Source organism: Equus asinus, chromosome 7 (assembly GCF_041296235.1).
Source record: "Equus asinus isolate D_3611 breed Donkey chromosome 7, EquAss-T2T_v2, whole genome shotgun sequence".
Taxonomy (NCBI): Eukaryota; Metazoa; Chordata; class Mammalia; order Perissodactyla; family Equidae; genus Equus; species Equus asinus.
In genome coordinates this window covers 71,862,322-71,878,998 of record NC_091796.1, presented here as the reverse complement: position 1 = coordinate 71,878,998, position 16,677 = coordinate 71,862,322, and the positions used below count along the sequence as shown (strand labels likewise).

Genomic DNA, 16,677 nt, shown 5'->3' with positions numbered 1-16,677 from the left:
AAGAGTGAATTGGTACGTAAACTATAGACTCTAGATGATTATGACGTATCCATGTAGGTTCATCCTTGGTAACAAACACACCATTCTGCTAAGTAATGTCGATAATGGGGGAGGCTATGCATGTATGTGGGCAGGGGTTACATGGGAAATCTCTATGACTTCCTTTCAATTTTGTTGTGAACCTTAAACTGCTCTTTAAAAAAAACGTCTTTGGGAAGCTCACAATCTCTGACTTCAAAATGTACTACAAAGCCATAGTGATCAAAACGGCATGGTACTGGTACAAAAAGAGGCACACAGATCAATGGAACAGAACTGAAAGCCCAGAAATAAAATCATACATCTATGGACAGCTAATCTTCAACAAAGGTGCCAGGAACATACAATGGAGAAAAGATAGTCGCTTCAATAAATGGCGCTGGGAAATCTGGACAGACACATGCAAAAGAATGAAAGTAGACCATTATCTCACACCATACACAAAAATAAACTCAAAATGGATCCAAGACTTGAAGATAAGTCCTGAAACCATAAAACTCCTGGAAGATAATATAGGTAATACACTCTTTGACATCGAACTTAAAAGGATCTTTTCAAATACCACGTCTTCTCAGACAAGGAAAACAAAAGACTAAACAAACAAGTGGGAGTTCACCGAACTAAGGAGCTTCTGCAAGGCAAAAGAAACTAGGATCAAAACAAGGAGACAACCCACCAACTGGGAGAAAATATTTGCAAATCATATATCTGACAAGGGGTTAATCTCCATAATATATAAGGAACTCACACAACTGAACAACAAAAAGCAAACAGCCCTATCAAAAACTGGGCAGAGGAGATGACAGACATTTTTCCAAAGAAGATATACACATGGCCAATAAACACATGAAAAGATGTTCAATATCACTAATCATCAGAGAAATGCAAATCAAAACTACACTAAGCTACCACCTTAGACCTGTTAAAATGGCTATAATCACTAAGACTAAAAATAACAAAGGTTGGAGAGGGTGTGGAGAGAAGGGAACCCTCATACACTGCTGGTGGGAATGCAAACTGGTGCAGTCACTATGGAAAACAGTATGGAGATTCCTCAAAAAACTAAAAATAGAACTACCATACAACCCAGCTATCCCACTACTGGGTATCTACCCAAACAACTTGTAATCAACAATCCAAAGTAACATATGCACCCCTATGTTCATTGCAGCACTATTCACAATAGCCAAGACATGCACACAATCCAAGTGCCCGTGGACTGATGACAGGATAAAGAAGATGTGGTGTATATATATATACAACAGAATACTGCTCGGCCAGAGAAAAAGACAAAATCATCCCATTTGCAACAACATGGAAGGACCTGGAGGGAATCATGCTAAGCAAAATAAGACAGACTGAGAAAGACAAACTCCAGATGATTTCACTCATATGTGGAATACGAACAAACACATGGACAAAGAAAACAGTTCAGTGGTTACCAGGGGAAGGGGGGTGGGTGGACACAGCGGGTGAAGGGGGCACCTATGTGGTGATAGTCAAGAAATAATGTACAACTGAAACGTCACGTTGATGTAAACTATTATGAATTCAATTAAAAAAAACCTTTTCTTTTGAAAACCCACACCTATTCATACAATGGTTAGATTGAAAATAAAATAACTCAAAATCAACCAAAGAAGAAACATAATTTACCTAAAAATAAATTATAAATTATATTTCTCATCAATGATAGATGCCAAATGACTAAAACAATAACACATGAAAATGTTGAGGGGACTTCTCTTTGCAGACAAGATGAAATAAATGTAAAAAAACAAAGTTCCAAGAAAAGTCCACTCTTTCGAGCTCAGGGTTTCTCAACCTCGGCACTATTGTTGTTTGAGGCCTGATAATTCTTTGTTGTGTGTTGGGACAGAGAGGGGGCTGTTCTCTGTGCTGTAGTATATTTAGCAGCAGCCCTGGTCTCTACCCACCAGAGGCCAGTAACAACCTCCCAGTTGGGACAGCAAAAAATGTCTTCAGACACTGTCAAACGTTACCAGGAGGACAAATCACCCCCAGTTGAGAACTGCCCTCTTTGGCCAAAGGACTAGGAAGAGGACAAGCGCTCGAGGACAGAACCTTTTCTAACATGCCTACTGTAGGCAAACACCATGAAAGAGCCACATGCCTGCCTCCCCACGAGGTGTTATGTAGACCAAGGGGAGGAGCCATGCTGGCCATCCCTGCCCTACAACAACAAAGCAGACGCAGCATGCCTTCCTTCCCCCGGGGCTGCAGAGAGGGAAGGTGGAGCCCCCTTGACCATCCCTGCTCTGCACTAAGTCAACATCAGGAAGGAGGTGGTGCCCTTCTCTCTCTTCACTGGCATGGAGACCACAGAGGCCACACAGACTGTCGAGAGCAGCACACTTGACCGCCATGCACTGTGCCAAGTGAAGGAGAGCAAAGAGGCAGCACCCCAACTCATCTCAACTGGGGGGGGCGTTGGGGGAAGATTATAGAGAAGAGGGAGCTGGATGAAGGAATCTTATAAATCTGTGTATGAAGAACTGAGCACACTCCTAAATAATTCATGCATAAAACCAATCTGAGTTAACACAGGAAACTTCTGAGAACTGAACTGCAGTGAGAAATAGCACCCAGGTTTCAAATTAGCCTGTGGGTAATAAATCAGAGCAGACCAGGAGAGCACTCCCAAGGCTATGAAAACTGAACTGACATTCAAACCACAGCCTACAAAAGTGGATAAGGGCACAAGTTTTGAACTTAAGCAAGTTGATGGCCTCCAAAATTATAACATTTAAATATAAGAACCAGAGTCTCATTATGTAATACTCAAAATGTCTAGGATACAATCCAAAATTATTCATCATACCAAGAACAGGGAAAATCTCAACTCAAATAAGGATAAGAAAATCAACAGACACAAATGTTGGAATTATGACAAGGATTTTAAAGCAGTTAGCACTAAAATACTCCAACAAAAAATTATAAATTCTTTGGAAATGAACTGAAAAATCAAAAGTCTCAGAAAAATATTGAAGCTATAAAGAACAAAACTGAAATATTAGAACTGAAAAATACAATAACTGAAAAATTTTTTAAACTCACTGGCAGGACTCAGTGGCAAAATGGCAATGACAGAGGAAAGAATCAGTGACTTTGAAGATATATCAACAGAATTTGTCCAATCTGAACAAAAGAGAAAAGTTTGGGGAGAAAAAATGAACAGAGACTTGAGGAGCTGTGGGACAATAACAAAAAAGCTAACATTTACATCTATAGAACCCCTGAGGGAGAGGAGAAAGAATGCAGGACTGAAAAACTACGTGAAGAAATAACGACTGAAAACATCCCAAATTTGGAGAAACACATAAATCTGGAGATTCAAGAAGCTGAGTAAACCCAAACAGGAGAAACCCAAAGAAATTCACACCCACAGACTATAATTAAATTTTCAAATACTAAAGACCATAAAAAATCTTGAAAACAAACCAGAGAGAAATAATGCATTATTATCTATAGTGGAATAACAGTTCAAATGACAGTGGACTTCTCATCTGAAATCATGGAGGCTAGAAGGAAGTGGTACATTTTTCAAGTGCTAAAATAAAAGGACTGTCAAGTCAGAAGTCTATATCCCGTGAAAATATCCTTTAGGAATGAAAGAGAAATCAAGACATTTTCAGGTGAAAGAACACTCAGAAAATGGTTGCCAGCATTCCCAGTCTAAAAAGAATTGCTACTACGGGAAGTTCTTTAGAGAGAAGGGAAATGATACTGGGAGAAATGTGGATCATCAGGAATGAAGAAGAGAAATAAAGATGGTAAATATCTGGGTAAACATGGTAGACAATGCTCCTTTGAAGCTCTTTAAAATATGTTTGACTTTTGAAAGAAAAATGTTAACATTGTCTGATGGGGTTTCCATTGTATGTGTGTTAGTTTGCTAGGGCTGCCATGACAAAATACCACTGACTGAGTAGTTTAAACAATTAAAATTTATTTTCTCACAATTCTGAGTCTAGAAGTCCGAGATCAAGGTGTCAGCAGGGTTGGTTCCTTCTGAGGCCTCTCCCCTTGGCTCGCAGATGATCATCTCTGCCCTGTGTCATCATATGGTCTTCCCACTGTGTCCAAATTTCATCTTATAAGGACACCAGTCATACTGGATTAGGGCCCACCCTAATGACCTCATTTTAACTTAATTACCCTTTAAAGACACTGTCTCCAAATATAGTCAGATTCTGAGCTACTAGGGGTTAATTTCAACATATGAATTTTGAGGGGACATAATTCAGTCCATAATAGAATGTGAATATTACACGATAACTAAAAAATACAGGGGGTGGGCAGTAGGGAGTTATATGGGGCTAAGATTTCAATTTTCCATTGAAGTGGTAAAATATTGATTCTAAGTAGGCTGTGAAAAGTTAAGCATGTACATTGTAATTCCTAGTGCAAACACAACTACACAAAAAGAGCAATAATAAATTAAAATGGAATACTAAAAAACACGCAAATAGCCCAAAAGAAGGCAGAGAGGAAGCAACAGAGAAACAAACAATATATCATGACCAATAGGTCTAGTCCCAGCAATGCAAGTTTGGTTAACATTAGAATATCTACAACGACTCATGTCCAGTTAAAAACGGCAGATTGAATATATAAATGCATTGAATATACGCATTATCTTCATTCCTGCATCTTATCCAAATTAGAGAAAGGGAATTTTTTTTAAAAGGTAAAACCAACATAAACAAAAAGAGCAAAGAAGAAATAATAGCAGACGAAAAACATCAACACATTTTTGGAAGACTAGAAGGAGACAGCTAAAAAGTAAGTTTCACTCATCTTTCTCCACCTGCAAGCCATCTACATAGGAGAGATGCCACAATAAGCAAGCCAGTGCGTTGCTGTGGAATCCCAGAATGGCTCTGTAACTGTAGGTACCTGTTACCTCAGAAGGTGGGAGTATGACTGAAAACAGGAGAACTGGTTGAAGGACGTGTAGAGCACTAATCTTCCACCAGATCCACCTCCACTCTTAAGCCAGGGTATTCCCTTCCTATTATGGACTGAATTGTGTTCCCCCAAAATTCACAGGTTGAAGCCCTAACCCCTAAGGTGACTGTATCTGGAGATATGGCCTTTAAAGAGGTAATTAAGGTTACATGAGGTCACAAGGGTGGGGAACTAATCCAAAAAGACTGGAGTCCTTATAAAAAGGAGAAGAGACACCAGAACTCTCTCTCCGCAGTGTGAGGACACAGTCAGAAGGCAGCCATCTGCAAGCCAGGCAGAGCAGTCTCACCACAGACCACCCTGCTGGCTCCTTGATCTTGGACTTTCAGCCTCCAGAACTATGAGAAAGTAAATTTCTGTTGTTTAAGCCACCGGATCTGTGGCATGTTATAGCAGCCACAGGTGACTGCGATGCTAAGTCCTGGGGACCTCTGTTTAATCCCTGGAGAAACGAAAGCAGAGGCGCTCTGGGTTTGGGAAGCCAGCATCCCTGTGGCGAGGATGAAGTTCTATCTGAACACAGAGTATTCAGGAAGAACCCCTATAATGAAGGGAAAGACGGCCAGACCTCTTTATCTTCTGGACTCAAATACAGTGATAGCTGGGCTTATGCACATGCGTGCTTACACACTGAGACGGCATAGACGGGAAACTGGAGTACTCATTCGTAAAGAAAATGACTGGGCCCCGGGAAAACAGCTAAAAATACCAAGAGCCGGCGGTCCACAGTGAGATGCATTCCAGAATGGTGGAACAAGCAAAGCGGCCCACAGCCCCGCCCCCACAAACAGCGATTTTAGCGCCCCGCTCTCACGCGCGAGCGGACAACCAAAGATCATACCTCCTTTTCCAAGAACCTAACGGAGGACTTGTTCCAGCCTAACCAACATACAGCAAGACAGTGGTTCTCCAACTTTTTGGTCTACGGACGCTTTTACACTCTGAAAACTTAAGGAGCCGAAGAACTTCAGTTTTTGTGAGTTTTATCTATCAATACTTAAAATGTTCACAATTAAAACAGAAATTTTTAAAACAGAAGAATACACTGGCACAACATTCTATTAGCCACAGAGAGATGATAGCATCGCTCCTCGTGTGCCCTCTGCAAACTCCATGTTCATGCAAGAAAAAGAGAATAAAAAGACAAATACAATTTTCGTATTATTCTGAAAGTAGTTTTGACCTCGCAGACCTCTAAAAGTCTTAGGGACGTCCACCCCATGGGTTCCTATGTCCACAATTTGAGAACTGCTGGAGGACAGGATGGGATCCAGGAAAAACAGAAGCCTCACAGGAGAGAAACAGACTGAATCTAGGAAACATCTGAGTGGCTACTATACACAAGCCACCATGCTTATTCAAGAGAATGACAAAACTGAGGAAACAGACCGAAAAGCAGATCTTGCCCTCAGGGAACAAACAGACTAGAGAGAGCCCCGCCCCCAAAAACTTACGAGGATAGGTAAAATGAACGACGGATTCTGCTGAGAATCTCTTGGATAATGGCGCCTGTTGGAGAGTTGATCAAGACTTCAAAGAGAAAACGGCATGTGATTCGGGCCACAACGGAGGAGAGAATCCCTTTTAAAAAAATAATTTCAGCCTTCTCCCGTCTATTCATTTTCTATAAGCTGATTTTATCAGATAAAAATGTAAAAGCTTGTCTCCAGGATACAACTCAATTTATTAAGACTCGGATAGTCTTATCTAGATTACACATAGCTAATTACTGATTGCATCTCTTTCACTGTAGAATAGCTTTCAAGTGATAAGTAGCAACCAAAAGGATCAAGGTATTCAGACTTATAAGAAAGGAGTTTGCACTGAAAATCAATATTTTCCGTTAAGCAAACCTCTTCAGAACAGTTTCATATTCTAAACTCTATGAGTCAATAATTTTAAGGCAAGAATTCAGCCAGCAGTTTGTTGTCCCACAGAACAATATTATCAGGCAGTCAGGAACTGTGCAGTTTCCAGGTATCTGTCACCCTCTTAATAAGTCAAAAATAATAGTTTGAAATGAATAAAATCATTTATAAGAATATACAATACAAACGTAGAGCCTTAAAATCTTATACAATCTCCTCTCCCTGTACAATGCTTTGGACATTGGAAGGCACCTTAATAAAATCCATTTGCCCCTGTGAGAGAACAGCTTCTCTTTAACACCGTTCTCACCCGCCTTATTTTTCTCACTCTGTGCCCTTCATTGAGTTTCAACCCTAATTTCATAGCTTTGTCCTGACTTCCTTTATTTTTTAAGTTTTCCAAAAATGAGACTTTTTGAGTGTTTCAATTTTTAAAAATTTGTGACAGTTTTCATAAAATTCATTCACAAAGCATTCAGTCTTCTGCTTATCCAAAGTCCTCCCAGCAGCACCTTATTCAGATGTGACTTCCCAATAACAGGTCAAAGACCAAAACTTACCCTTCCCTGCCCCTTCCACCACCCTCATTCCTACAGCATTCTGGTAGGAGGGAGCAGAACAATTTCTTTTCTGAGCAAGGCAATTATTATTTCAGGCTTTACCATCCCAATGTTATCTAAAGCTTTAAGGAGGAATGCGATACTCCAAACGAAGATCGAGTTGAAGTAGACATTAAAAGTTGCATGGGGAGCATGGCAGACAGACTCTAAGAGGGGCTCCAACTGTCCCCATGTCCTACTACTCACACCCTTGAGAACGCCTTCCCTTTGAGTTTAGGCAGAATCTATCACTCACTTCCAACCAATAAAATATGACAAAGATGACGAGAGGTCACGTCCATGATTCTATCACATAAGATTTTAAAAACCTATCTTGCTAGGAGACCCTGTCCCTTGCCAGCTTTGATGAAGTTAAGTGGCCATATTGGGGAGGTTCATGTGTTCAGGAACTCAGGGTGGCTGCCGAGGCCCTTAGTCTGTCAGTCCACAAGGGTCCAAATCCTGCTGACACTCTGTGAGCTTGGAAGTGGATCCTTCCCCAGTCAAGCCTCAGGCCTTCAGATGAGAACCCTGGCAGACACCCTAGTTGCAGCCTTGCAGACTCCTGACTCCCAGAAGCCCTTCCCAAACTCCTGACCTATAGAGCTGTAAGGTGACAAATGTGTGTTGGGTTAAGCTACTAAGTTTGTGGTCATTTGTTCTATGGCAGTAAATAACAAATACAGAGGACCACAAAGAAAAATAAGATACATAACTATAATTATGATTGTAATTATCACCACTACAATCTAACAATTGATTTTATGGTAATGGGCAAGTTAAGAAAGACATTATAGTTAGTTCACCTCTAAAAAGTCTGAGGACAGGATGGTAGCGGCTAAGGGGTGAAAGGTTGTCCTCTACCTGCCCCTGTGGAGAAGCAGGTGAGGACTGGCTGAAGGCAGCCTAGATGCTGCAATATGGGCTTCAGAACCTCCTTAATTTATTAGAAAGAGCCGTCACTAAGTTTTACCATCATTTTAACATACAATCATTGTTAAATGGCATAATGAGCATCGTTTTATCAATCCCTAATGCTAAAATAACAGTAATTAATTACTAAAGGATATCCTACTGACTGAAAGAACAAATGTCATGCAGATCTACCATGCTGAGGAGGAGGATTATTCCTTACAAGAGATCTGGCCCATTTCCATTACAAAACATCAGATATTAACCCTTATCAGACATGTGGTTTGCAAATATCTCCTCCTTATTGTTAGCTTATCTTTTCATTTTGTTGATGGTTTCTTCAGTGTGCAGAAGCTTTTTAGCCTGAGGTAGTCCCATCTTTTTATTTTTTCTTTTGTTTCCCTTCCCTGGTGAGACATGGTATTCCAAAAGATCCTTCTAAGACTGATGCCAAAGAGTGTACTGCCTATGTTTTCTTCTAGAAGTTTCATGCTTTCAAGTCTTACATCAAGTCTTTAATCCATTTTGAGTTGATTTTTGTGCATGGTGTAAGGGAATGGTCTAGTTTTATACTGTTGCATATGGCTGTCCAGTTTTCCCAAGACCATTTATTGAAGAGACTTTCCTTTCTCCACTGTATGTTCTTGGCTCCAGTGTCAAACATTAGCTGTCCATGGATGTGTGGATTTATTTCTGGGCCCTTGATTCTGTTCCACTGATCTGTGTGTCTGTTTTTGTGCCAGTACGTGCTGTTTTGGTTACTATAGCTTTGTAGCATATTTTGAAATCAGGGAGTGTGACACCTCCAGCTTTGTTCTCTTTTCTCAGGATTCCTTTGGCTATTTGGGGTCTTTCATTGTTCCATATAAATTTTAGGATTCTTTGTTCTATTTCTATGAAAAACATCATTGGGACTTTGATAGGGATTGAATTGAACACATCTCAACAACAAAGAAACAAACAACCTGATTTAAAAATGAGCAAAAGATCTGAACATTTTTCCAAATAAGCTATATAGATGGCCAACAGGTAATATGAAAAGATGTTCAACATCACTAATTATTAGGGAAATGCAAATCAAAAGTACAATGAGATATCACCCCACACCTGTCAGAATGGCTATAATTAACAAAACAAGAAATAACAAGCGTTGGAGAGGATGTGGAGAAAAGGGAACTCTCACACACTGCTGGTAGGAATGTAAACTGATGCAGCCACTACGGAAAACAGTATGGGATTCCTCAAAATATCAAGAATAGGACTACCATATAATCCAGTTATTCCACTGCTGGGTATTTATCCCAAAAATAAGAAAACACAAATGCGTAAAGATATAGGCACCTCTATATTCACTGCAGCATTATTCACAATAGCCAAGACTTGGAAACAACTTAAGGGCCCAACAATGGATGAATGGATAAAGAAGATGTGGTATATATACACAATAGAATACTACTCAGCCATATAAAAAGATGAAATCTTACCATCTGCGACAACATGGATGGACCTTGAGGGTATTATGCTAAGCAAAATAAGTCAGAGGGAGAAAGTCAAGTATCATACGATTTCACTCATAAGTAGAAGATAAAAATAACAAACAAACACACACATAGATACAGAGATTAGATTGGTGGTTACCAGGGGGGAAGTGGGAAGGAAAGAGGGCAAAAGGGGTGTCAGGGCACATGTGTACAGGGATGGATGGTAATTAGTCTTTGGTTGGTGAACATGATGTAATCTACACAGAAATCAAAATATAATGATGTATACCTGAAATTTACGTAATGGTATAAACCAATGTTACCTCAACAAAAATAAAATAAAATAAAACACTAGAAAGTCAGCTTGGTCAAGAAAAAGCTTCACTGGGTTTACCACATCAAAGGTGCCATGCTGAAATTAAAACTTACGGAATTCTACTCAAATACTATGAAGGAGTCATTCTGACTTTCAGAATGTCTCATTAGGGTAACATCGAACGAGTCAGTCAGTCCAGAATACTGTCTCCACACCCATCTTTATGTTTTCTTCAAGAATTCAACCCTTGGTTTAAAAAACAGGAGGAGTTTGGAAAACAAAACAAGAACAGGCAACTTCTCAGACTCTTTCTTGCACACCGTTTATAATTACCCAGGCTTAGTCAGCTTTTCAAACTGAAAACAAGTGTGCCACCCATATATGTCAAATCACTGCATTTCTCAGAGCTCTGGTTACTATTCTATAACACTAACAATACCTATGTCTATGCCATCATTTGTTACCTTCCTTAAGTGCAACAGCAGCAGGGGGCTCTGGGAGCAACACAGTGTGCAGAGAGGCGCACTAAAGCATCACCATTAACATACCATGCTGTCCTGGATTTGCTTCCAAAATACACCCCGCAAAAAAAAGTTGTGGGGGGGGCACAGTTTAGATGCAGTAAGACTGGCAAAATGCTGATGACTGCTAAAGCTGGGTTACCTGAGTACATCGGGGTTCATTATACCATTATCTCTTCTTTTGTATGTACACAAAATTTTTCATAATAGAAAGTTTTGCTAATATTATTGTCTCAAACCAGAATTAAGATTCCAGAATTAAGAGTTTTTCAACATTATTTCTTTCAAAAAGTAAACTCAATAGTATTAGACCACAATGCCTAGAATTACAGATTGGCATCCCAGTGCTGTCATTTATAAGGGTTTTTTTTTCAAATTTATGGAAGAGTTTCAAGAATAGTATAAAGAAATCCTAGATTCACCAAATGTTAAAATTTGCCACATTATCTTTCTTTCTTGTGTAGCACACATATACACATACATTTTTCTCCTAAAACATTTGAGATTTAGTTGCCGACATCATGTCCCCTTACCCCTAAATACTTCAGTTTCCCCTAAGAAAGACATTCTTGGGGCTGGACCTGTGGCTGAGTGGTTGAGTTCACACGCTCTGCTTCAGTGGCCCAGGGTTTCACTGGTTCAGATCCTGGGCACAGACCTGGCACTGCTCATCAAGCCATACTGAGGCGGCATCCCGCATGCCACAACTAGAAGGACGCACAACTAAAATATACAACTATGTACTGGGGGACTTTTGGGAGAAGAAGGAAAAATTAAAAAAAAAAAAAAGGAGAAAGACATTCTCTTTCAAACTGCAATAAAAATATGATATTTAGGGGCCAGTACTGTGGCACAGTGGTTAAGTTTAGCATGATCCGTTTTGGCAGCCCAGGTTCACAGGTTCAGATCCCAGGTGTGAATCTATACCACTCGTCAGCCATGCTGTGGCAGTGACCCACATATAAAGTGGAGGAAGATTGGCACAGATGTTAGCTCAGGGCTAATCTTCCTCAGCAAAAAAAAAGAAAAGAAAAAATATCATATTTAGGGAATTTAATATTGATGCAAGGCTATTATCCAATATCAATCCATATTCAAATTTCACCAATTATCACAATATTGTCCTTTGCAGCATTTTTTTCTGATTTAGGATCTGATCCAAAATCACCCATTGCATTTACTTGTCCCTTTAGTCTCCTTCAATCTGGAACAGTGCCTTCGCCATCTTCACGACACTGACTTTTGTGGAACGTCTCTCATCTGATATTCCCTCTTGAGTAGAGCCAGGTTATACATTTTTAGTACAAGGGGCATTGTGTCCTTCTCAGTCTTCCATATCAGGAAACACAGGATATCAGTTTGGCCCATAACTAGTGACAATAACTTTGATTGTTTGGTTAAAGTAGTACACTCCACATTTCTCCACTGTAAAATTACCATTTTCCCCTTTGCGATTAATAAGTAACTTGTGGGGAAATTCTCCAAGAATGTAAATATTCTGTTCTTCTTCAAGTTTTCACACACTAGTTTAGAATCCATAGATGATTCTTGCTTGAGTCAATTATTACTGTGATGGTTGCAACGTAGTAATTTTCTAACTCTGTCTATATTTTTTAGTTGGCCTTATTTGTAAGCTTTTTAGTAATTACTATGATTGGAAATAATTTTACTCAAGAATTTGAGTCCATTTTCACTCAAAGTCAAACAATTTTCTTTTAAATCCTAAACATCCTGAGTCCTGACCATCTCCAGTAACCGCTGGCAGAGGTTCCTAACCTTTACCTGCTGAGGGCCGACACTGGACGCTCCGCTCCCCTGCTCTCTCTGCCTCTATCCTGAGCACCAAGCACAGAGTGGAAGTTGCTGATGGGGTAGTTAGGACAGGGAGAGAGGAAACTGCAGCTTGCTGACCAGTAAGGAGAAGGGAAGGAATGGCCACTGGTGGAGGTTGCCTGTGGGCTACGAACCACATTCATCTGTGGATGAACCAGGGAAAAATGACACAAGATTAACTGGGAAACCAGGAGCAACCAGATATGCCCCTTACGAAGCCAAATGCTCATCAACGACAGCCCCAAAGACCCATACACCCGAGAACTGCCCAAGATGATAAAGAGACATATTTCTCACATTGCTCAAACATGCCCGGCTATTCCTGAGAAATTCTTATAAACAGACTAAAGTAATGTCTACCAAAAAGAGCCAGAAAGAGAAGCATTAATAATGTAGCAAATGACATAAATGGAAGAAAAAAAGAAAAACACTTCACTACGATCTGGAAAGACAAAATTATCTGGAATACTTGTAACTGAGGACATCATGAAACAGTTCAAATAAGTACCACCACTTATGACAAACCGGGACAACTCACGCGAACAGGGGGTTTTTTTTTTCTCCTACAAACTTTTCTCTTTTCTCTATTACAATTCCTTCTAATTTTTTTTGATCTTTTAAAGATCTTATAAACCTGAGTTATCCAAATAAAAAAGGTAACAGCCCAAGGGGAATTTAGTTTGAGGAGCTCAAAGTTCCTCATCATTTCATGATAAATCAGTAAAAACCCAGCTGAGGCTCTCGGATTCTCCACTCCTCTGGAATTTGCCCTTCGACAGCATGCTGTCAGGACATAAGGACATTTTCTATTTGTTACATTCTTTCTGGTGAACATTGTAAGTTGCCAGGCAAATATTTTTAAAATATCTCTTTATTTTATACACATTTACATACCACATTCATAAAGAAGTTCCTCTGGATTCCTTCCAGAAATGATTGGAATAGAACATTCAGATTTTCCCTCGCTTTAGAACCAATTTTTCTCTCAAGGGACATTTCCTCGGGTAGAAAAATGTGGAAAGCAGTCAGCTACAGCCCTAAGGCAGCACTGTGCCCAGGGCTGATATATCTTAATGAGGCCGTGTCTTCGCTGCACAGCGACAGGACAGGACCGCCAAAGAAGTGATCGTCACTCTGCTACCTGCCTCTCCCCTGGCACTGCCTCAGCTGCAGAGGTGAGGAGGACAGGAAGCACAGTGGCTTCAACGTCACCTGGAACTTGTCAGAAATGTAAATTCTTGGGCTGCACCCCAGCCTTACTGAATCAGAGACTCGGGGGTGGGGCCCGGCAGCCGGTTTCAACAAGCTCTCCAGGTGATTCTGAAACACATGAACGTCTGAGATTTACTACATTGAAAACAAAATACTGATGCCAGAGGATTTTTTTAAAGCTCTTGGGGTAATTCTAACATGCAGCAGGCTGAGAAGCAAGCTAACCAAATAACTCTGTGTCCGGGAGGAGCCCCGGGCCCCTGAGTTTCAGGGCCACCTCAGCGCTAACTCTAAGAGAACCATGCGACTTCAAGCTGCAGACACCGTGAAGACTGGGGAAAAATCCTTCAAGACACTGGTTGAGAATACTTCCTTTCTCTTCATTTCCATAGTAGGGACACATAGTAAGTCTCTCACTTTACTTCTAAATAAGAACAAAGACGAACTAATTATCCTCTACATTCTGTAAACCGAAAGGAGTTCCAGCTCCACGCCAGCTGAGAATGAACATAATTAAGACTGTGCCTGAAAATCAGCTCAAGATCTAAGCTGGTCGAATATCACAATTTTTTCCATAAACAAACAAAACCAATGGGATAAAGTTTGATTCTTCAGTAGAGTTGAATATACCATGTAAGGAAACGGAACAAACATTTATCTAAATACACTGGGACAGAGCATGGCCCATTTGTTTCTAGGATACCAAACGTATCATCTTTACCCAAAATATAAGAAAAGGAATACGAGAACACGGTCCCACTGCATTTGTGTGATGCAAAAATTGCCTAGAGATACTTTGAACCCTTCAGTCTTTGTTTTTCTTAAGAAATACAATAAGACCAAATCTAATTACCTTCCTCTTTGTTGTCTTACTTTCTTAATAAAAGCTTAAATCCATAATTTCTTTTCCTTGAAAAATTAAGCCAGACTACACTTTTTATAAATAAGCAGCAAAAAAGGGAAGCTTGGCTCAGAATAGCTGATTTTATTATAAACATCTGATCTACATTTATTTACTTTAAAAAGGGGGAGAGCATGTTGGTATCTCCACACATATGAAACGACGGCAAAGACGGAGGGGGAGGAGACTGCCCTTTACTGAGGGCCAACTGTGTGCCCATCGCTGTGCAAGACTTTAAAGATAAAGAAGCAGAGCATCCTTGCCACGGTCCCACTGCAAGTGAGTTTCACAGGTTTAAAATACAGGTCTGTTAGCCACAAAAACCCATGCTCTCTGCACTAGACCAAAGCTGTGTTCTTGACTGGGATAATAGTTTGTTTAAAAGAAAAATAATAAATAATTGCAGGAATGTTGACCCTCATCTTCCCACCTTTGCTCCTTCTCAATTCTCAAAAATGCCTACCAAAGGGCATGTCTAACCAGTATTCATTCATTCATTCAACGAGTCCCGAACAGGTGCAAGGCGTGTGCTCGGCCTTTGGACACAGCATCTGCTACATGCTGGGTATGCAGCAGGTGTGACTGGTGCTTTTACTCTGACCTCCCTTTGAGGCTTCACTAATATGTATCTAGCTTCCAATGCATCCAACTTAACCAGCTTTCATAGACGTGATTCCATTTAGCCACCACGCCAACAAAGCAGTGGTGCCAAGATGCCAAGAGCAGGCCAACCCAGCGCCTTCCAACACTTCTATTCAGTAGTTTTAACCTGACACGTCCACGCGCTAATCTCACTCACTGTCGGTGGAGACAGATGCGGTCTCTGGCCGGCCCTCGGCTGTCCCCCAGGAGCACGGCCCAAGTAGGGCCACAGGGCAGCCGACAGTCAAGCCACCCGTATCCCCGGAAGGGAAGCGCGCAAATCCAACCCAGAACTGGAGGCGAACCCTGAACTCGCAGCGCCGAAACTCGCGGCGCCTTGGCTGCAGGGCTTCCCAAAGGTTGACTCTGGGCCTGGACGCACTGCCCCCGAAGGGCTGCGATGACAGGCCCCGCTGCCCCGCGGCATAGCAGTGTCCCCTCCACCTCGGCGCGCGGCGCACGCCCTCCTGCCACATCCTCCCGGGCTGGCTATCAGGACCACCTGCGCCTCTCAAGTCCTGCCAGGCAGCAAAGGGTGATGGGCAGAGGGTCTAAGGCCCGCCCAGGGCGAGGGGGATCCCGGCCGCTGGCCCTGCAAGCCGGGCACAAAGGCGGGAGTCGGAAAGAGGAGAACGCCCCACCCCCGGGCCCTGCGGCCTCCCGCCCGGGGCCTCGGCGGCGGAGCGCACTTACTGTCGGTCGCCATGGTCCGGCTAGGGGCCGCTGGGCGGCCGCCGCGGCTGGGTACCCGGCGCCGAGCCCGGCCGGGCGCGCGCTCCTCGCCAGGCCCCGCGCGCTCGGGGGCCGCCCGCGCACAGCCCCTCCCGCCGCGCGCCCCGCCGCCGCCTCCAGCCCGCCGCCCCCCGCCCCTCGCCCCCCTGCCCCGGCATCTGGCCTCCCCCGCTCCTCCCCCAAAAACAAGAAATGCAGAACTTGGAAACACGCTCCCGGCCACGCCAGGGGCGCCTGGCCAGGGTCCCCTCTCCAGGCTACGTTTCCCACTATACTCCCTGTTACATTCTCGTTTTCCTGTCACCTTTTCCAGCTTCCACTTCATCCCTGCCTCGAGCTTCCTACCTGCAGTTCGGGGCCTAGAGTCAGTGCCCAACCCCAGCTGGAAGGCACAAAGCAGGCAAAGAGCTGAGAGTGGGAGGCAATACTCTGCCGGGAGCCCAACGTTAATCCTCCATGGCCGCAAAGCCGCTCACACCACCCTGGTAGGTTCCAAGGGTCCTGTGCCCTTCCTGTTACCATCTGGTTTGTCTCCAACGTGAAAATAGTGTCTGGCACATAGTAGGCGCTCAGTGAACATCTGTTGGGTGGGTGAGCGGATGGCTACATGACTGAGGGCCTGCCTGAAT

At 42.3% G+C, this 16,677-nt stretch overlaps 1 protein-coding gene across 4 annotated transcripts in view; it reads right to left on the bottom strand.

The window, feature by feature from the left end:
- The window catches only part of SYT16 (synaptotagmin 16), a 260,034-nt gene extending 243,888 nt beyond the window's left edge, over positions 1-16,146 (bottom strand). For 2 of the 4 annotated variants that reach the window (XM_070513729.1, XM_070513731.1), the window contains exon 1: positions 16,010-16,136. Coding sequence is in view for 1 of the 4 variants with exons in the window: in XM_070513730.1 (XP_070369831.1) it covers positions 16,010-16,022 (13 nt within the window). In the remaining 3 variants the exon portion in view is untranslated. Of the gene's footprint in view, positions 1-16,009 lie in introns of all 4 variants that reach the window. The other 2 variants (XM_070513730.1, XM_070513728.1) reach the window with 2 other exon arrangements.
- Positions 16,147-16,677: the final 531 nt, after the last annotated feature.